At 39.5% G+C, this 22,086-nt stretch overlaps 1 protein-coding gene across 1 annotated transcript in view; it reads left to right on the forward strand.

Moving 5' to 3' along the window:
* Positions 1–22,086, forward strand: part of AGBL1 (ATP/GTP binding protein like 1) — a 134,995-nt gene that overhangs the window by 27,859 nt on the left and 85,050 nt on the right. The window contains exon 6 of the mRNA XM_015812163.1: positions 13,912–13,949. Coding sequence (XP_015667649.1) covers positions 13,912–13,949 — 38 coding nt within the window. The remainder of the gene's footprint in view (positions 1–13,911; positions 13,950–22,086) is intronic.

Raw genomic sequence — 22,086 nt, forward strand, 5'->3', positions numbered from 1 at the left:
GTGGCTAGCAGACGACAGAACTCTTAGCTCTTCAGGTGCCACCAAAGAAGAGTCTCAGCAGTGCTACAGAAAGCGGTTTTGGTGGCAAGCGGTTTTGATGCCAAACTTAATTTAGCAGTGCTCATTTCAAACTTCAGGATGCAACATCATGTACCTTGGTTTAAAGCTCACTTAATGGTGAGAAAGGAGTAACCAAATGATTCTTTGAAATGAATAACTGCAACGTTTGGGGCTATTTAGCTTCAAAAGAAAGCCATTAAGAAGGGCAGAAGCGGGCCGAGCTGCATAAAATGAAGAGTGGTCTGAAAAAAAATTGTCTATTGTTCATATGCAGTTATTACAGCATGCCGTCCTTTTATGTTAAATGGCAACCAAGGACTGATAGAAGAACGCTTATTCAAAACCTGAAAGTCACAGCTAATACATACAGTGACAGCAGCCATAGGCAGCTGTAAAAGGGGACTGAATAAATTTATGGAAGATGAGTTCATCAATGGCTAATAGTCTTCATCACTGCATTGGTATGCTACTTCTGAAAGGGCAGCATTGTTTAAATGTTATCTGTGACAGGCATTAGAAGAAGGCAGACGTTCTCTGAGCCCTATGGGTAAGATTCTTGAATGTATTTGATTGACTAGCGATAACACAGAACGTCAACTCAGTTGAGCTGTTGGCTTGATCCAGTGGATTGTTACATTTTGCTCACAGAAGGATGTTGACTTAGCATACATGTAGTTCTAATTCTAGATAAAGTTAAGGAGGTTATTGTACAAGATGGGCAAGATGGAAGCCTTTGCTGCCTTCTGTGGTGTTTAAACTAGAAGAGAATTGCTGTACTAATATCCCATAAATTACAATGTTAATCTATTGTTGGCTGGATGGCATACAATACATGTACTTTTGGAATACGAATCAGAACGGAAGACTGATATTTTCAAGCCAATGACTTGGAAGGAAATGCTATGAAATGAAACAAGAACCACTTCTGATTAACCATATGATTTGGGTATGACTCAACAATTATTATTATTTTTTTAAAAAAAAAATAGTTGAAGACTAATGGGAATCCAATAATACTCTCTTTCTTCCTCTCCTGTTCCTTTCATTGCAGTGTTAACAGTCTAGCAAACATGAACAAATTACATGTCTTCATTGATAAATATATCTCTTCTGGTAGACATGTGGTCTCAAAAGACTAGTTTGAGGCAGTTCTGTCTTTATTTTTTCAAAGACTCGGGGAAAGATAACGGAGGCAGTTATGTCAGATGGAAAGACAGTGATAAATAGCCAGCCCAGTTTGTCTCCTGGCTCTTGACTCTTTTGCCATAGCTAATCCAAGAGCTTGCCATATATGCTAATAAATGGTGCAGGGATTTCTGTTGGAGAAAATTAGTGTTTTTCTTCATTGTTCCCTTGACTACAAGACTACAATGATCAAGGTTAAGTTACAAGAAGGTAGATTTTAGTTGAACGTTTGAAGAAATTTCTGGATTATCAATTCAGCTCCATAATAGAACAGATTGTTTCAAATGCGTAATTGTTTCTGCTGGAGATTCTCAGGTAGCCAATGAGTTGTTTTCACAACACTGAAGTAGACAGTTGTAAGAGATGTGTGTGACTTAAACATTGTCAAGGCAAAATAGAATCTGGCCCTCAAAATATAGCACAGTCACTTCAAAACGTACACCTCCTCTCTGTTACGTATATCACAAAATAATTCTTTCCTTCGGTCAAGTTGACTTTGGCTCCAGATGACTCCATGTGATATTTTAGCAACAATGGTGCTAACAATGGTGCTAAAAGTCATGGTGTCCTTATGAGATGCTTGTTGATTTCTCAGATCATCCTTTTGATGATCTGCCACTTAAATTCTGACTAGGTATTACTTGGCTCAGTCTTTGTACACTTCTGCCCATGTCAAATTCCAAATTGTAATCTCAAGGTCTGCAGTGTTTCCTCTTCCTATGGGAAGGAAGGAGCTGATTTTGAGGACTGACATGACATACTTAGCTGCCAAGAAAATAGTATTGGCAATTCACTCTTTCTCCTCGTTGCTCAGTTCCTAGTGCATGCAGATTATCTGCCTTTGCCCCATTAAATCAAGGTCATTTTGAAAATCAGCTCCTTTGATTGTTGGGATTTGAACTATTTACTAAGCCAGCTAGCATGTAGTAACAAGATACATGTTGCTATTTATTTCACTTCGTGCCAGCTCTTTTTTTTTTTCCAAAATTTTTTTATTTATTTTTCCATCATAAAAAAACAATCATAAGTAATCACAATAAACACTCAAAAACCCCCCACCCACCCCCCGACTTCCCAAACCTAATCCCAGGATAATATTCATATAAAAGTAAACAAATACTAATATCTCTAACTCCACAAACGTGCCAGCTCTTGATTTACTCAGATGAAAGTTCATCAAATCCCCCAGCTGACCTTGTTTGGGAAGAATGCCAAATGATTCTTCATCAGAAATGAGACTTCTCTATCTTTTCTGATCTAGGACCTAGACTTTTCTGGTACTTTTAACAATATGTGCTATATAATCATTAATGAATAAAAACCACTGACGCAATCCTTCAAAGAACTGTCAATCTAGTTAGAAGGTCTTCTCAAATTTAATAAGGGGAGTGAGTGACACGAGTTTCTGGTCATAGGGCTGCCTAACAGGATTGTGCACTGCTTTGAATTTGATGGAATAAAGGTGCTCCAGGGTACATAATGCATGCACATGCTACCTGTCTGAAACTCTTTAAGCCAATTATAGTTTTCCCCGGCTTCACACTGGTGCTGCATGATCCTGGGAGAAAAAGACCTAGCTGCTTTAATAAACTACAGACAAGTGCAATGTGCTTGACCTGATGTGCTTTTTTTTTGCTTTCAAATCCCACATACTGAACAGCACCTATGCTTCCTTGATAATTTATGATAAGCGTAGGTTACTGCCACTTCTGCTTAGTCTCAAAGGATTTCAGCAGTTCTTATTCCTCCATGAATCAAAGCAACAGAGGCTATCTTAGACAGGGCTGACATAAGCCCCTCGTGTCACTATTCATCTTTGCTGAATACCTTAGTAAGTGTAACAGGGATAGAAAGGAATTTCTGGCAGGAGAGAAAACCTGAAGTAGGAAAATGAATTTGGGAAGTGCCACAGGGTCTATCTCCTTGTATTTTCAAACTAGGATGTAAATAAAATCACAGCAGGTGACAGGGCCGAGCTGACCTTGGTTGATTTCATGAATGCTAACAGAAATCAGAGTTAATAATAATAATAATAATAATAATAATAATAATAATAATAATAATAATAATAATAATAATAATAATAGTAAAGTTGGAAGGGAGCTTGGAGGTCATCTAGTCCAACCCCCTGCTCAGGCAGGAAACCCTATACCATTTCGGACAAATGGCTGTCCAGTCTCTTCTTAAAAACTTCCAGTGTTGGAGCATTCACCGCTTCTGGAGGCAGGTTGTTCCACTGGTTAATTGTTCTCACTGTCAGGAAGTTTCTCCTTAATTCTAGGTCGCTTCTCTCCTTGATTAGTTTCCATCCGTTGCTTCTTGTCCTGCCTCCAGGCGCTTTGGAGAATAGCTTGACTCCCTCTTCTTTGGGGCAGCCCCTGAGATACTGGAAGACTGCTATCATGTCCCCCCTCGTCCTTCTCTTCATTAAACTAGACATACCCAATTCCAGCAGCCGTTCCTTACATGCTTTAGCCTCCAGTCCCCTAATCATCTTTGTTAGTTCATTTGCCCTTGGACACCAGACTATCAAGAAATCCCAAAGCCTGGTGGGTTGACTAGAAAATTGGGGGAAAAAAGGTTGGGAAAAAAGACAAGAGCAAATTATTTCTGTATTAATACCAACGAGCAGAACATCTAGGTGTCTTTACGTTTCCCTTTCCAATAATGCTTCTGGAGGATTTTAAGAAGAGACTGGACAGTCATTTGCCTGGAATGGTATAGGGCAGGGGTAGGCAACCTGGGCTCTTTTATGCTGGCTCAGGGATTCTGGGAGTTGAAGTCCACAATTCCATGCAAATCTATATTTTACTTGGCAACTAACAGTGTTGGAAAGAATCGTGAATGTATTGTGCACGGATCCCAGTGAAAACCAAGGTCTAAAATTTAAACACTGGCAGTTTTGCAAGTCCCCGTTCCAATCCTGCAGGCAGGGTTTGGAGCAGAACATTCCGCTTTTAAAACAAGGGTCTGCTTTCTTGAAAAGCATGACTGCATACAGAGACAAGTCTGCCAACATGTACTGCTTTCTCACTATAAACTTTCCCATTTTCCTGATGCCAGAGCTTTGGTTTGCCCCCCTTTTTTAAGACGAGGAAGCCTGTGGTTTCTGAGCTGCTTCTGAAAAAGCCGGCAATTAGCTCCCCAAAACGGAACGAAGCAGGATGATGCTAAACGACTTAAATTCCAACAAAAATTAAATTAAATTAAATTAAATTAAATTCACACATTTCACGATGATTTACAACATGCTGGATTTTATTTTATTTTTTCCTTCTGTTATGTTCCAAATGAAAGTTTGCTGCCAAGGGACGGTTTCAGATTTATAGGTTGTGCAGCTTATTTTATATGCCTGATGGGACTGATAACAAGATTAATCTCTTTGCTAATATAATTAGGTCAGCACCACACCCTAAAAGTCTTAATGAAATTTGTCCGGAATCCTATTTGGAAAAATATAGCTAATAGCCAAAGGCATTTGTTAGAACCCACAATGTCAAAAAGATAGGATATACGTCGTGATGTCATTGCATGTATGACACTTGGCAATTACGTAATTGCCCCATTTTATATCTGATGAAAGCACATCATTTGTATTTGCATGGTGACATGATGCTTGTGATGTCTCTTACCCCCTTACCCATTCTCTGTGAATGCTAATGGATTCCCAGAAGAACTAAGTACTCTTGATGGCTGTGAACTGCAGTTAATGTATTTCTGGGAGGCTGACCGTTGCTATGTGTGTGTATATAATATAATAATAATAAAGTTGGAGGGGACCTTGGAGGTCATCTAGTCCAACACCCTGCTCAGGCAGGAAACCCTATACCATTTCAGACAAAATGGCTGTCCAGTCTCTTCTTAAAAACTTCCAGTGTTGGAGCATTCACCACTTCTGGAGGAAGGTTGTTCCACTGGTTAATTGTTCTCACTGATAGGGAGATTTCTCCTTAGTTCTAGGTTGCTTCTCTTCTTGGTTAGTTTCCACCCGTTGCTTCTTGTCCTGCCTTCAGATGCTTTGGAGAACAGCTTGACTCCCTCTTCTTTGTGGCAGCCCCTGAGATATTGGAAACCTGCTATCCTGTCCCCCCTCGTCCTTCTCTTTGTTAAACTAGACATACCCAATTCCAGCAGCCGTTCCTTATATGCTTTAGCCTCCAGTCCCCTATGATATGTTATGATACAAAGTCAGTAAGAGGGCATGATGGCTCAGCAGTTAAAGATGCTGAGCTTATCAGCCAGAAAGCTGACAAAGCCCCAGACCCAAATGCCACCAAGAGAGCCAGCTCCAGTTTCTTGCCTCAGCTCTGCTCATCTAGCAGTTTGAAAACATGCAAATATGAGTAGATAAATAGGTACCACTTCGGTGGGAAGGTAACAGCATTCTGTGCTCCTTCGCATATAGTCATGCTGACCCCATCACCACGGAAGTGTCTTCAGACAATGCTGGCTCCCTCGGCTAGGAAGTGGAGATGAGCACCCCACCCTCCAGAATCAGATATAACTGGGGGGGGGACCTTTACCTTTACAAAGAAAATGTATTTATGGCTGGGAGTTTCTGGTTGCATGCCTGTGTGAATTTTCCAAACTCAAAACTGCCTTCATTATCCCAGTCATCCAAACTTTGCTTTTATAAACAAAGGTTGGCACCTTTTTTTTTTTTAAAGACTTGCTTGTCCTGTGTTAACCTCACTAGCTAGTTCAGCTAATCTTATCAGCCTTTTTAGGATCTGCAGCTCTGAAGATGTGGGCATCTATTTTAAGGAAAATAAAAGAAAATGAACAAAGGCATCTCTCTCTCTCTCTCTCTCTCTCTCTCTCTCTCTCTCTCTCTCTCTCTCTCTCTCTCTCTCTCTCTCTCTCTGTGTGTGTGTGTGTGTGTGGTGTGTTGGAGTGAGGGTTTCCTTTTTAATTTTTTTTAAAGCTATAGTAAGCCTATTTTAGCTTAGAGTAGAATTTGTGAGTTTCCTGCCTCACTAGGATGGGAAATTAACATTCAGTGCAAAGCCAGACCATGTTCTAAGAGATATAAGAATGGAATGCAACATTTGTATATGAAGCTGGGACATATTTTGCCTGTTCCTATCTTAGTGCATGGGTCAAGCATGTTTCATTCAGTAAACTATGGTCGTAGAAACCATGATTTAGCGTGAAATGGAACCTACCCAAAATCTCTTGAAAAGCACAGAATAGCCTCTGTTCTCCATTTGGCCCAGTGCTACCCCTGCGAATAACGGTAAAGAAGGCAATCATGCTAAAGGTTCTGAGGAAGGCCTGTACTCATTACTTTGCCAATAGTTATTAACTTATTAATTTGAATGGCTTGGCACACTGGGAGGTAAGATCAGTAAGATAAGTACATAAAGCACTGGGTTTGAGCTGTATACCTTGGGCCATCTGAATGCACCAATGAGCTCTGAAGATGGAAGCATTTTCATTAACACACTTCCTGATGCATTTCTGTTTTTATGTCTGCATCATTTCTTTCTTTGAACATCCAGCTCCGCTTGTAATAAGCAATAAAGCCTTATTTCATAGAAATGCTCCTTCGAGTTGACATGATTACCCTGCCAAATTTTGTGTTACTGATGCTGTGGCTGTGTAGCAGCAAAAGTGAAGAGGAATCGGAGGAGTAGAAGGGCTAGTTATGGGCTGAGAACAATGGTGGGATTCAGCCAGTTCGCACCACTTCGGCAGAACCGGTAGCTAATTTTTTTGTTGCCCAGGCCCAGAATGGACTTTCGGAAGCGGCATCCACACAGAGAACCGGTTGTTCACATATTGGAGAGAACCATCAGGAGAGCACAATGGCAACATCAAATACCTGTCTATCCACAGTCCTTGATGACGGCAGGGGAATAAGATGAAAAAATGATTCCTTCCTTCCAAGAGTTTCAAGGGTCTGACACCAACTGCATCTCATCCATTAGGACGGAAGGTTAGAGAGTGAGGGGAGCAGAGGGGAGCCATGGCATTGTCCATGATTGCTAGCCAGCTTTAGTGCTGGAGCATCCAGAGATGCCCAAACAATTGGAATCAGGCAATCATGGGTATTGACAACCTCCCTGGTACATCTCCTGATATGCTGCCTCTTGCGCCCTACTATGGTGCTTGGAAGATTCCCCTCTGCTCCCCTCACTCTCTACATTCTGTCCTAATGGATGAGATGCAGTTGATGTCAGATCCTTTAAGCTCTGGGAAGGAAAGAACCATTTTTTCATCTTACTCCCCTGCCGTCAGCAAGGACTGTGGATAGACAGGCATTTGATGTTGCCATTGTGCTCTTCTGATGGTTCCCTCCATTGCTATCTATTCCAATTCTTTGATTAGGAATTCATTATCCATGAAATAGTCTCCTGCAGTTTCTTCTTATCTTGCTATGTAAGCTGATCTCCCTGTCTCTCTCTTTAGTTTGTCTCCATCTCTCTACATTCATTCATCTGTTTTCAAATTAGTTTTGCTGCACGTTATCTCCTCGCAGATAAGTCTAAAAATGAAGTCTCTTATCTCTTGTACATCAGCACCAAGGGCTTGAGAACACTTTGCATGAGGTTCTCTTTTGATGGGAATATCTTTTATCTAGAAAGTGTCCTAAGAGTATGCATTGTCTGGAGAATACAGAAGCTTCTAGAGGAGATTAGGGTTCAACCGCCAGGGTACAATAGGGTAGGTCTTAATTCAAGACAGAATCTTCCTTTGGGTCCAAATGTTGTAGTAAGCTACTCTTACTCCAACAATATAGAAAAGTCTTATTTTGCATACTGGATAAATCTGGGAAATTAAGACGTTTCTTTGCCAGAAATATTTGCAGAATTTATTCCCCCATCTAAACAGTAGAATATGAGAGAAAACCGGTTGGCATCAGACATGGCAGGCATTCTTCTTCTCCACCTAGCAGTTTGAAATCTTATGGGATTTCTGCAAATGATTGGAGCAGGATCTTTCTTTATTATAGTCCTTGTCTGGTCTTGTAGGATAATCCAATTTTCATTTGGCATGAAGAACAATGGCGGATTCCCCTACCCACATTTGTTCATAGTTTGAGCGTATTTAATTTGCTAGCAGCATTTGTCAGCCTGCTTCGTTGTGTATAATTCAGTCTGTAATTTGGAGAGGCTTCAAAGGCCTTTTGTCATTCAGAGCTCTGTGGCCAGATTGCTACAGGTTTTCCTTGCTCCAATGGTTTTTAGATTATGAAGAATCTTGTATCATTATGCCAGAGAAAATGAGCAGTCAATCTGTTAAAGAATTTGTAGAGTCATCATCTGCCTTTTCACCAATTAATTTATCGATTAGCCAACCAACTGAATGTATAGACAAATATATATATATATTCTTTTGAGATTCTGGAATGATCTGCAAAGGAGCTAATTATTGGGGGAGAAAACAAAAAAACCCAGTGCTTTGGTAAACTTTGTTTTTTTCAAATATGCTACAGTTGGCTGAGTTCACATATTTTAAGCCATTGATCATGATTACAAGATATCATCATTTTAGACATTGTCTATTCACTGCAGAATGTAAGGCCTCTTCCTCATGTTTCCAATCAATATGGTTCTGAGCTTCCTTTTGCCAATTGGGCCCACAATACTTGCTGATGTCGTCAATCCATCTTGTTTTAAGTCTCTTTCTTGGATGCTTTTGATCAAGTGGGATCCAATGACTGCCTTGGTCCACCTGCCCTCAGTTCTTCTTGCTATGTGACCAGCTATGTGACCAGTTCTCTAATCTTTGTGTGTGTCTTTCTATCTTGCCTTGTGATGCCAAGCATGTATTTTTCCATGGCTCATTGTGCCACAAAATAATAGACCAAAAACAAGCTAAACTGTGAAGTCTAAATAGGATGGACCAGACCAGCCATTCAGTTATGCAGAATAAGAGTACATTCAGGATGGACTGTGACATTAGGATAGAACTGACCCAGGATTTGGCTCCCCATCATGAAGATTTCAAACCAATAAATAATAGATTTAGACTGGAAATGAGCTTTCTGTTAATATGCTTGCATCTTACCTTTCTTTGTCCCAGTTTCTTGTAATTTTCAGTTTGATAAATTGTAATTTAATACCTAGAATCACTCATTCTATGTTTGTGAGACATATTCGGATCCCATCAGTAACATACACTATGCCTCAATGTCTCAAACATCACGGAGAATGTAATTCAATGTATGAAAAAGTTGCCAGCTTGGGGAATATTAGGCAATATTATTTTTATATTGTCTCCATTGACATTGACATATACTGTACGTTTACTTCTATGCTGTGTGTGTGTCCCTCCCTTCCTGTTAGGCATGAAAGATCAAGTCCACATCTGAAGGTTAAATTAAACTGATTTATTGCTAATCATGCCTATGTACAAGTATCTTCTCAACTAATGTTTAATACTTATTTAGAGTTAGATAAGGGTCAATGGAATCCACAGGGAAGTTAGACTGAGTTCGCTTGTTGCTAAGTAGGGATTCTAGGCTGATCTCTCTTTGAATTCTGCCCCCCAAGTTCTGCCACTCCTCCTACACCTCCTTTTCAGATACTGTAGATTTATAAAATAAATGAAAAGACTTGCTGGAAACCTGGTTATTTTATACAGAATACTGTCATTACCATTAACAAAGTCTATGAATCAAAACTTTGGTGTGAAGTTTTGTCCTGTGTATTTTCTTATATAAAAGATTAAGGCTCTTCCTCTAGCATATGGTCTCTCTCCCTTATGTTTAAAACCTTGTTTTCTCTCTTTATTTTTCTCACTTTTCAACAAACATCCCCATATGTTTCTCAATTATCCTTCCGTCACCCCCTCCCTCTTAGCCAGTAGTGTTAAATCAACATTCAAATTGTTTGTCCCTTGGAATCTAGAATCATGAAACAGGTTTGGGACTCGGAGAACGGGAAGAGATCACTTTACTGAGGATATTTTATGTAGAAACATTCTAGAATTCAAATGGCCTTGGAATGAAGCTATAGGATCCTTAGGCTGTCTTATTTCAGGAAGAAGACGTGTTTTTAGAGGAAGACAGTCAAGTTCATATTTGGAGCTCCTCAATATTATTATTAAGGCAGAGGAGATACTGTAGCTCTTAAATAATTCTCCAGGTCAAGGAATAATGCCCCTAAACTCCCCAAATCTCTAACTTGGTAAAACATCTGAGATTATAAAATGTTATGATTCCGATAGATGAGACCAGTAAAAACAGAACTCCAAGGTAGAAAGTTTCCTTAAAGAACATATTTATTGGCTACAAAGTATTGGCATGATCAAAAGTGAAACCAAGACTGAATTCCCTCCCAAAGGTTAGAGAATTGCAAAGCTGAACTTCCCACCCCAGCATCATGTCATAAATCACATTCCCCAATCAATTACTTTGGCTGGCTTTCTAACAGAAGGCTCAGCCTGCCAAAATCCAGGCAGCAATGACCTTGGTTCTCATGGGACAATTTATTGTTTTGTCTAACCTTAAAACACACACATTCCCCCCTCCCATACTGTGGCAACCGAAAACGAAGTAGAAATGGCTTCAGCCAAATTCGTTGCAGCGTTGACAGTCGGATCCCCTAAAGCAGGGGTAGGCAACCTCAGCTCTTTTATGACTCATGGACTTCAACTCCCAGAATCCATGAGTCAGCTATACTGAGTTGAAGTCCATGAGTCATAAAAGAGCTGAGGTTGCCTACCCCTGCCCTAAAGAAAGGAGAAATCCTGTAAATGAAGAAGAGTCAGAGTTAGGAATCTGGCAAGGACATTTAAATGTTTAGATAACTCCTCAATAACTTGTGATTAAGTTTTAGTTGGCTTTAGAGTATGGCCAAGACAGCATGTGATGTAAGAGTCCTTTGGAGTCTTCTTTCCTGCTGCTTTCCTGCCTGACCCCATAAGATCTACTCTTATTCTGAAGGATGTCTAAGGAAAGTCAGTTCATGGAGGCTGTTCATGTGGTATTGTAATGTTAAAAAGAGACTATGAAGAAAGAGGACCGAGAATGAGCCATGGTTTTTTGGTTATGAATGGAGGTTCTTAAACTGTATTATCAAGGGAGGTTAGTAGTCCATATGAAATATTTGCCCTGCAAATATTAAGATTAATGTTGCTGTTCTAACATCAGAGAATTGGATACTGTTCCACCAATACAGCTGTTGGATTTTGGACAGCAATGTTACTGCTTTTCCTACAATGTTGGTTTTATTTGGTCCAGCATCCAGAACCAATGAAATATGGTGTAACAACAACAACAACAACACCATATCTAATGATTTTGTTTCCTTCCAGTGAATGTGAAATGGCTTTTTGACTGGGTGGTGGGGAAGTGCTAATGCTCTTCTCCCTTCTTTGCTAGAGCCGCCTATATCTTGTTCCTCATTTATAATCTCCACTGGGCACAAGGCTTTCAGTGTTTACCACATGTAGATTGTGGTAATCGTTGTGCCAGCAGGTGGCATCCCAATGCTCAAACTGGTTAATATTGCATTGGCCAACTTTCAATAATAACAATCTGGCTGATATCTCTCCCTCCAATGAAAGTGATCACACCCCTGTTTTCCAATCAGCAAAGTTCCAGCAAATTGCTAGAACTGAAACATCAGCCCAGCTGGCTCCTATATGTTATTCATTTGCTTCTAGGGCTCCAAAATATTTGTGCATTTAAAAGAAGGAAGGAAGAGTAGCCTTGGAACGGTAGAGGTTGATGGGAAACGCTAGAATCTCAGTTCTTGGCTGTAGAGTGGACTTGCAATGTGAAATGATTGAATGGCAATGAAATATTTATTTCGGGCTGCAGCTCAGTAATTGGATTGGTGCCAAAGTTAACGTGAATCAGCACAGACTTTGTTTATAAAAAGCTTAAAGGTGTATCGGTTTCATGCTGAGATTGATTCCAAGTGACTTCATGGACACGGGGACATAGTTCTCTTAGTTTGTTACCAGCTATTTTGGGGATATCCAGAAATATCTTATCCATTGTTGGGATTCTGGTGTTTGCTAAGCTTGATTTTTTTCCTTGCAAACATTTGTTTGCCTGTTACGTTGGTTCTCCCTTATTCATATGTTGATTGCTGGGTGCGCAATCAAGAACACTCTTAAGATGAAACAATACGGCCAATCAAGCCAAATCAGAAACAGGTTCACAAACTATAAGGCAGGTGGGAAAAGCCACCACCCATAAACTACCAGCAAGCCCAACTCTTATGCTAAAGCACTGATGTTGTTATCTAATTTGGTAAGAAAATATTTGCAAGAAGAAAACCAAAACCCCCAACATTTCCATGTTAAGCTGCATACATTCCCCATTCCCAAACTAATGTGATGGTGATGTTATCTATTCAGTCATGTCCAATTCTTGATGATTCTGTGGGCCAGATCTCCCCTCATCTTCCAATCTTGCACTACTTTTTTGAATCATTCCATGCTCCACTTGGTGTCAGCTTTGATGGTGTCCAGCCATTGTGTTCTTTGATGGCCTGGTTTCCTTCACTGGTAATTCATTCAAACATAATTGCTTTCTCCAGTGAATTCCCCTGCATGGCATGGTCAAAATAAGCGAGATGCAGTTTCGTGATTTATCTTCTAGTGACATGGCTGATGTTATCTGCTCTAGTACTTGGTTATTAGTACTTGGTTATTAGTTATTGCTGTTAAGGAATACACAAGAGCCTTCTTCATCGCCACAGCTCAAATGAATAGGGTGCATATTTTCCGAGCCTGCCTTATCCACATTCCTGGAAAATCCAATTGGGTGAAAATCCACTCAGGGTTAGGTCTCCATCAATTCGGACAGCAAAATGGACCTCATCAATGGATTTAGAGCCCATGGGTATGGTTAGGAGGGTGCATATTTTCTGAGCCTGCCTTATCCAAGTTCCCTGGGGGAGAAATCCACTTAGGGTTTGGTTTAGGTCTCCATGAATTCGTAGACCAAAATTGACCTCGCCAATAGATTCAGAGTCCATGGGTATAGTTAGGACAGTGTTTATTTTCCAAGCCTGCCTTATCCACATTCCTTGGCAAAATACATGGAAAAATTCCTTTTGGGGGGGGGTGTAAGAAACAATAGTTGGAAACTAATGAAGAAGAGAAGCAACCTCTAGAATTAAGGGAAAATTTCCTAACGGTGAGAATAATTAATGAGTGGAATAGCTTGCCTTCAGAAGTTGTGGGTGCTCCATCACGGGAGGCTTTTAAGAAGAGACTGGACAGCCATTTGTCTGAAATGGTATAGCGTCTCCTGCTTGAGCAGGGGGTTGGGCTAGAGGACCTCCGAGGTCCCTTCCAACTCTGTTTTTCTGTTAATAGCCAAGCCTAGATTTGATCTGACAATGCCAAAACCACCAGTAAAAGATGGCAAGTATTAGGGAGAGATAAGATCTGAAGACACTCTATCAAGAATAAAATATTTCCCCAGTTACCTGGACAGTTGTACAACATGCCCAGTGCAGATCAGCTAATGATAATGCGAAGGCTCCGGGTTTAATTGTCTCATGGGACCAAGCATTAAAGATGAAGCCTTCCAAGTTGGTAGGAATGCCAAAATAGAACTTTTCCTTTGGAGCTCTTTCTATCAGTTTGCAATTGCTGGGAGGGAAACCACAGGAGAAATTAGAAAGCCAAAGGTTACTGAAATTATGGTAGAAAATGATCTTTTCCCCCTTTTTCCCCCCTCCCCTTTTCTCTCCTTAGGGCAGCAGTTGAAGCTCTGGCAGCTTTGTTGAAATCAAGTAAGCTTTTCTACCTTTCTCATTTTTTCCTCTCCCTACGCACTGTTTCCTGTTCTGTCTGTATACACAGACATGCTCTCATTTGTATAAAGTCTCCCCATCTCTTCCCTCCTTCATTCTGATTAGGATCACTCCTCTGAAACTGCAACAGGACACCGAGACTGCAAAAATGCAGTGCAGAGGACATGGGATACTTTGAACATGTCACACTATATTTGCCTCACTTTAGGGTACAGTACACGAGTTATAAAAAAAAAAAGAAGAAGAAGAAGAAGAAGAAGAAGAAGAAGAAGAAGAAGAAGAAGAAGAAGAAGAAGAAGAAGAAGAAGAAGAAGAAGAAGAAGAAGAAGAAGAAGAAGAAGAAGAAGAAGAAGAAGAAGAAGAAGAAGAAGAAGAAGAAGAAGAAGAAGAAGAAGAAGAAGAAGAAGAAGAAGAAGAAGAAGAAAGTTCTTCCTGCCAAATGCTAGATGCCATCTCTTAAAGAGTGTACGTATTCTCAGGTCTACCAACCTGTTTTCTCCTGGATTTGGAGAACACTTTAGGGCAGGAGAAATCCTTGGGATCTGGACAGCCCAATGTGGGTGCTTGTCACAAAATGGTGCTTGAGACTAGTCCTTTGTGACAGAAGTCAAACTAAGGTTAATTCTTGGTCTAGCTCTTTCCCCTCTGCCAAGCAGTTCCCTACTTACAAATGTCTTGCTTTCTTATTCCAACTCAAGCACTGAGATTTATCGCCCTCGTTTTGTTTTACAAGAATGCCTATAGGACATATGAGGGCTTGGGGGCATTTTCCCAAGTAGGGATGATGGTAAATAAGGATGATGTTGTTAGAATAATTAATCTAGGGCAGGGAATTGTGTAAGCAGCAGCAATACATTGCCTATTTGAACAGATTTCTGGTTTGAATCATACCTGAATAGTAAATTCTAGGAAATATTGTTTTTCTTCGGCATCTTTCAATAAGGCTTCTAGCTGAGTTCCTGGAAAACCTTTTCCCCAATAAACCTTGACACTGGAGATATGTGGAGTTCTTGTCCACAAATCTTTGGAGGTTCAAGGCTGGAAATATTGGAATGGTTCTCCTCCAAGAACCATTCTAATAGCATTAGTTTTACAAAAATGGATTTGCTAAGAATGATCCAGCCTCTGGCCCTGGAGAATGGAATGGAATATTTTATTAGCCAAGTATGATTGGACACACAAGGAATTTGTCTCCGATGCATAAGTTCTCAGTGTTGATGTATACCAACACTGATGTTGATGTATACCAGTGTTTGATGTAGCAAACCCACTAAAAGGTGGTGGCCTTTTGCAACACTGCTGCCACTACTATCCCAGTGGGTTCAGTGTGACTTCAAGCAGAGGTGAGATGACATTTTGGAGACCAGGATCTTGGTTCCCGGTGGCAGAGAAGAAAGCTTTGGAGAATCACTGAAGATTGCTAAGTTATGGTGACATTCAGCTGCAGCCTTATTTATGCAGGGTTTAAAGGATCTGCTAAATGAAAGAACAGGCCCTTGCACAATCCTGCACAAAGAGTGAATGTTCCTGAAGCCAGTGTTATATCATCCTGTGTCTCTTTCTCCCATCCCAAAACAACTTAGGCATTTATCACCAGAATTTAATAAAGCTTTGTCTCCAGCCGAAGAACACTTTTTCTTCATCAATCTTCCTGATGGTAAATCACAAGCCTACGTTGTCTTTCTCCACTCTCACCCACCGGTGCACCCTCCTTTTCACTGCCCCAAATCCTTGCACAGGTTTTGATGAGTCAAAGGAATCTAGGAGAGAAGCAACCTAGAACTAAGGAGAAATTTCCTGACAGTGAGAACAATTAATCAGTGAAACAATTTGGCTCCAGAAGTTGTGGGTGCTCCATCACTGGAGGCTTTTAAGAAGAGACTGGACAACCACTTGTCTGAAATGGTACTGGGTCTCCTGCTTGAGCAGAGTTGGACTAGATGACCTCCAAGGTCCCTTCCAACTCTGTTATTCTGCTATGAGCATTAGGATTTGAGTGCTTTTTGTGACAGAAACTCAGAGCTCTAGAAGTTGATCTATTTAAAATCTACTGATTGAAGTCTTCAATTCACAAATAACATGACAGCATCAACCTTCAACCTGCATTGAAAGGTCAGATTATTATGATGAGCAAATGCCTCAGTTCAGGTTTTAAATCTTAATCTGCCAACTCTGGTGCTACCTTCACCTTTTAGAATGGAAACGTTGGATATTAAGAAAGAGGAAAGCAATGGGAGCATATTTTTTTTTAAAAAAAAAATACTTCTCTTTTATTCACCAGCTCCAGGGATCTGACATTATTGAAGTAGCATTAAAGCAAAACTATGAGAATGGAGGGTGGGTTTTTTTGTTTTTTTTTGATCAGTGTTACTGAGAGAGGGAAAAAATTCCTTTTCCAGATTTTTCACAGGAGATGTTCCTTGAGAAGATTGTCTTCTCTTACTTTATACTCCTCTTTCATATTGGCCCCAATTGCCCTCTCTTTTATGGTTAACCTAGATAATGTGCAAGCTGTCATCCTGCTTCAGTTCCTAACTTAATGCAATATATTTTAAGTATATGGTGCCCTGGTCTAATTTAGGATTAAGTAGTTGGCGTAATGCTTTCCTTTTAGATTTCTTTTAAATAAATAAACCATCTTACCGCCAGTGTGTAGCTGTAAGGATTAAAAGAATAACAACACATTCCTCCATTAGCATCAGTGAAGTTTTGTAGCCATTTCCCCTGTATTTGAAAATTTATTTATTTTTTAAAATTAGGAAGAGTGTTCAGTGCTACCATATCATAACACAGGGAATCTCCATGGAGACTCTGCTGATTTAATGCTAGTTTTACCTCTGCTTGGCACATGATGGGAACTGAAATTATTGGGTGGAGGTAGCATTGTGTGTTAACACTTTGGTCAGGCATACATTAGTGAAATTATTAACAAAGATGATTAGGGGACTGGAGGCTAAAACATACAAGGAACGGTTGCTGGAATTGGGTATGTCTAGTTTAACGAAGAGAAGGACGAGGGGGGACATGATAGCAGTGTTCCAATATCTCAAGGGTTGCCCCAAAGAAGAGGGAGTCAAGCTATTCTCCAAAGTGCCTGAAGGCAAGACAAGAAGCAACGGATGGAAACTAATCAAAGAGAGAAGCAACCTAGAACTAAGGAGAAACTTCCTGACAGTTAGAACAATTAACCAGTGGAACAACCTGCCTCCAGAAGCGGTGAATGCTCCAACACTGGAAGTTTTTAAGAAGAAACTGGACACCCATTTGTCTGAAATGGTATAGGGTTTCCTGCCTGAGCAGGGGGTTGGACTAGATGACCTCCAAGGTCCCTTCCAACTTTATTATTATTATTATTATTATTATTATTATTATTATTATTATTATTATTATTATTATTATTATTATTATTATTATTATTATTATTATTATTATTATTATTATTATTATTATAATATGGTTGCTAGTCTCTTCTTGAAAACCTCCAGTGATGGAGCATATTAGTTTGAGTTCTGAGTCTCGAAAAAAAAGACACTGAAAACCCCAAATAGGCAAAGAACAAATAGTATGTGCCAGGGTGTTTTTGTTGGGGTGTCAGTACAAATGGGATAATGTGAACTTGGTGGAGAAATTCAGAATTCACAGAGCATAGCTTGGTGATAAAGCACATGCATTAATGTGAATTGCATTGATTCCTGGGCAGCAAAAATTGGAAAAAAGCCTTTTTTAAGATAGTTACTAGTAGTCAGTAAAAAATAGTTGAGTTTATATATTGTACAGCCTCATAATGTAACTTGTTCCATTTCCATTTAACAGACAGTTAAATTGTAGTTTAATCAATAAAGCATAGCAGTGGGTAAACCAGGCCACTGTCTGGTTCAAATTCATGAAGATCTGATTCTTTTTAACGCATGCTGTTCTCCTTTCATGGTTATTTTGAGGACCCAGATTGTTGAAGGCAATATGCTGACATTGTAAACTGCCCGGAGGGTGCTGTGAAGCATTATGAAGTAGTATATAAGTGCTATGGCTATTATAAAAGAAAAATCAAATCAGGTGCAATTTTGGACATTTCCCCAAATTCTCACAAAGAGGTTTAGCCTATTTTTTTTATTTTTTTAAATATAAGTTGGTGGTGAAAGAGCGGTATGGAGGCCTAGGGGTGAAGACGTTTGCCTCCCACTCAGAAAGTTGAGAGATCAATCCTAAGTAGCGGCAGATGTTTCTCTCCTGGGGCACAAAGAAAAAAAAATTCTGCTCTGAACTCTGCATGGTGTCAGAAAGGACATCTGGCCAGTAAATGCTCAGCTCCATCCAGTCGCCCTGATTCTACCCCAAATTAAGGGATTATACGGTTGTAAAAAGTGATTCGTAAGTTGGTGGAGAATGATGGAATTTCTAAAGCCCCTTTGCCTAAGTTGTTCTGATCTGTGTTAGTTGTGTATATGTGGTTTTTAAAGTCTATTCCACTGGATGCAGTAATGGGCATGCCTTTAGATGACTTTACAGAGATGTAGGATAAATGTGTGGCTATTAATGGCTAGTACCACTGATGTCTTCAAATTACCTTTGGAGTAAAAGTCAGAATTTAAAAGATCTCAACGAACCAGAATAAAAGAGAGCAATTGCCAGTGTTTTCTGTTTGCGAGCTTTCCGAATTCAGCTAGCCTGCCATGAACTAACAAAATACTGAACTAGAGATACTTGTGTTCTGAACCACCACTGTTTCTCATATATTCACATCAAGTAGCTTGTCTCTGACATTAATCGCAGTATTGCCCATTCTGGTCTATGACCCCAATAAAGATTTGACTTGACTTGATTTGATTTGCAATATTGCGGGTCTGAAGTCCTGAATCACAAGGCAGACTATGACATTGTGCACTTTCCATGGTGCTGAAGTTTTCATTTTGCAAAGATGCTTCAGAAAGCTACCTTACTTAGTGTATATCAGGGGTCTTCAAACTTGGCCCTTTTGTGACTTGTGGACTTCAACTCCCAAAATTCACAACTTCTGGAGGCAGGTTGTTCCACTGATTAATTGTTTTAATTGTCAAGAAATTTCTCCTTAGTTCTAGGTTGTTTCTCTCCTTGATGAGTTTCCATCCATTGCTTCTTGTCCTGGTTTGGCTAGCTAGGACATCACTAGGATATTTCTATTCCTGTAACCATGGCATGGAGCATAGCCTTGTGGAGTTTGTGCACTTTTAAAAAGTTATATTTTCCTTATTGTACATTATAATTTGCAATGGAAGCTATAGTTTACACCAGGAAATGGGGTTATATAATCTTCTGTAAATTAGTGTAAACGTTTGAGTTGATACCAATACAATTCTTCAGGAGATAGTTAAAATATTATTGCTTTGTTTTTCTCCTGCACACTCCAAATCTTTTTTTCCTTACAATCTGTATTCTTTTTGCTCCACATGGGGGTGCTCTTACCATAACTATTCCAGTTTTCCAAAACCTGTAATCCAGTATTTATTTTTAGTGAATAATTTGTTTATCAGCTAGTTATTTTAATCTGATGCTGGCCATATTTATCACTGTCAACTAGGAAGCATTCTCCCAGCATTAGAAACTTATGCAACTTAGAAAGTAATTAACATGTAGAAGCTGATCTCAGAGGCTTTGGTTGGTGGTGTCAGGAAAAAAATGTGGACTGGGGAAGCCAGTTGCATTGACTTTTTGAGGAACAAAATGTACAATTTAGGAAATCTGGACATGCCAATTTATTGAATAGTTTCAAAAAAGGCTGTCATGCCAAAAGCCTCTTGCTTGTAGGCTGTTGATTATAGAATGATATATTTCATATAGAATAGTTACAAAAATATTAGTAAACCCCATATCATATAAAAGTTGTGCTATATAATACTGATGATTATTCCTAGGATAAAGTCTTGAAAGAGGTTTAGGGTGAGGAAAGTTCATTGGGATAAAAAGGCTTTTCAACATGCCACCAAGTCAGAATGGGATCTGTTTGGTTTAGTTTTAGCATATTGTATGATCCCAGATATTGGGAGTTCTAAACCATGACTAATATGAACATTAACTAGATTACAATGATTTGTGATGATGACATTGTTCTTGATGATGATGATGATTGATGATGACAATGATGATGATGATAATGATGATGATGACAATTTGGTGTGAACCAGCCCTTCTTCACTATCATCCTGGATTAATCTATCAGCTTTGATTATTTGTAATATTCAAATAGTTTTCTTAGAAAGCGTTATATTCTAAGGATGTGCTATTTTTCATATTAGATTATTAAAATGTGAACAACAGTAGTGCAGTTCTTCAAAGATGTAGTTCAGGTCCCATTTTATCCTTTCTCAGCCAGTTTTTTTCTATTCGAATGTACACACATATTGAGCAGTTAAATTAGGATTGATAAGAGGATCAGTTCAAAACTTTAACAGTAACATTTTTTGTGGACATTGTTTTGCTTTATTTGTTTTTCTTGTGGAGAGAACAACCGAATGAGATTCAGCACATCAAAATGACAACTGTATGGAAGATGGAAATGTCACTTTGAAGGCATCGCACCAAATAACAATTGACAATATTTGATCAAAAGTATATTTTCTCCCATTTTAACCCATTTCATATTTTGCTTTTATTGCAAATGTTGCCTCCTGCATAAATCCTAGCTAAATGGGCATTTTACAAAGGATGTAAGAAGAGTCTTATTGCATTAATAGAAAAATGGATCCAAGCTAGCATCCTGTTTCCATAGTGGCCAGTCAAATGTCTTTGAGAAATTCACATTCTGGGCACTGGCTTCTGTTTCTCAGTGTAGGTATTAACGGACTGATCACATCTGAGATAGGTTATATTACTAAGCCATTGTTTGGTTTACCCACGCTTTATTGAATAAGCAACAAAGGTGTGAGAGGTTGGTTCTAGAATTCTTTTACAAGAAGGGGAAGAGGAATTATTCTTTCTTTCCTTTTTCTTTTAAAAGGATACTTCTGTAGCTCTGGGGAGATGGTTATGAAGATCACTAATCTTGGCAGATAATTATATCATAAGCATTGGTGGCTAGCTTTGAAGCAAACCGAGATTTGACAAATGGAATTTGCACACAACATGTTCCTTCAGTGACACAAGGGGTTTATTAGTAACTGTGAGTCGATCTGATATTGTCATTTGGAGGCTAGAAAAGTAGAGGACACCTATAACAGATGCCAGGCAGACAGAATGGCTGTTCCTGATTGCTATTCAAATGCGTTTGCTCCCTAGTCTCTTTGATTACTCGTTTTTTCTGACAGCTTTTGATGAGTTTGACCTTTTAACAATAATAACAACAAAAAAGGATACTTATAAGGTCAGGATGTTTCTGTAATGCAGCTGTCTTTGTTTCAGGCCTAGCTGAGATCTCTGGTATGTTGTGAGTTAAGGCATTTGGTGAACTTAACAAACTGCAGAATTTCAACAGGCAATTTTATGAAGATAGGCTTAGCCAAATCCACCTTGCTTTTGTCAAAAGGACTGTGTACTCCACCACAAACATGTTCTGGTGCTTTCAGTACTGCTAAATGTAGGACATTTTTTGACATCCCCCCCCCCCCGTCGTTACCATTTCATAACCTTATGTGCACCAAAACAGCAGTCCTGTAGTCTTGCTAACTTTCATATGAACCTTACTTATTTATTTACAAGATTTGCATGCCCATCCATCTTAAAACACAACTCTGGGCAGCTCACAATAACAATCAAAGTATTTGCAAAGCAAACAAGGGTCTTCTGTGTCTTTTTGTTCTGCTCACAAGCTGTCACTGCCATTGACCAGGATCTTCTGGGTTCTTGGAAAATTAACAGAATATTGCAAGTCCAAAAGGACAATTCTCTACCCATCTCCTTTACTCTCAAGAAACCAGGGTGTGTGTGTCTCTTCTGAGTCTCTTGCCCCACCTACTATCTAGCTTCGGGTTATGCTGTCTCTTATTTGACCATTCCACAGATTGTATCTCTGGTCTCAGTTTCCCTAGATCAGGGGTAGTCAACCTTGGCTCTTTTATGACTCGTGGACTTCAACTCCCAGAATTCCTGAGCTCAGGAATTCTGGGAGTTGAAGTCCACGAGTCATAAAAGAGCCAAGGTTGCCTAC

The sequence above is a fragment of the Protobothrops mucrosquamatus genome, unplaced genomic scaffold (genome assembly GCF_001527695.2).
Source record: "Protobothrops mucrosquamatus isolate PMUCROS unplaced genomic scaffold, P.Mucros_1.0 scaffold72, whole genome shotgun sequence".
In the NCBI taxonomy this organism is placed as follows: domain Eukaryota; kingdom Metazoa; phylum Chordata; class Lepidosauria; order Squamata; family Viperidae; genus Protobothrops; species Protobothrops mucrosquamatus.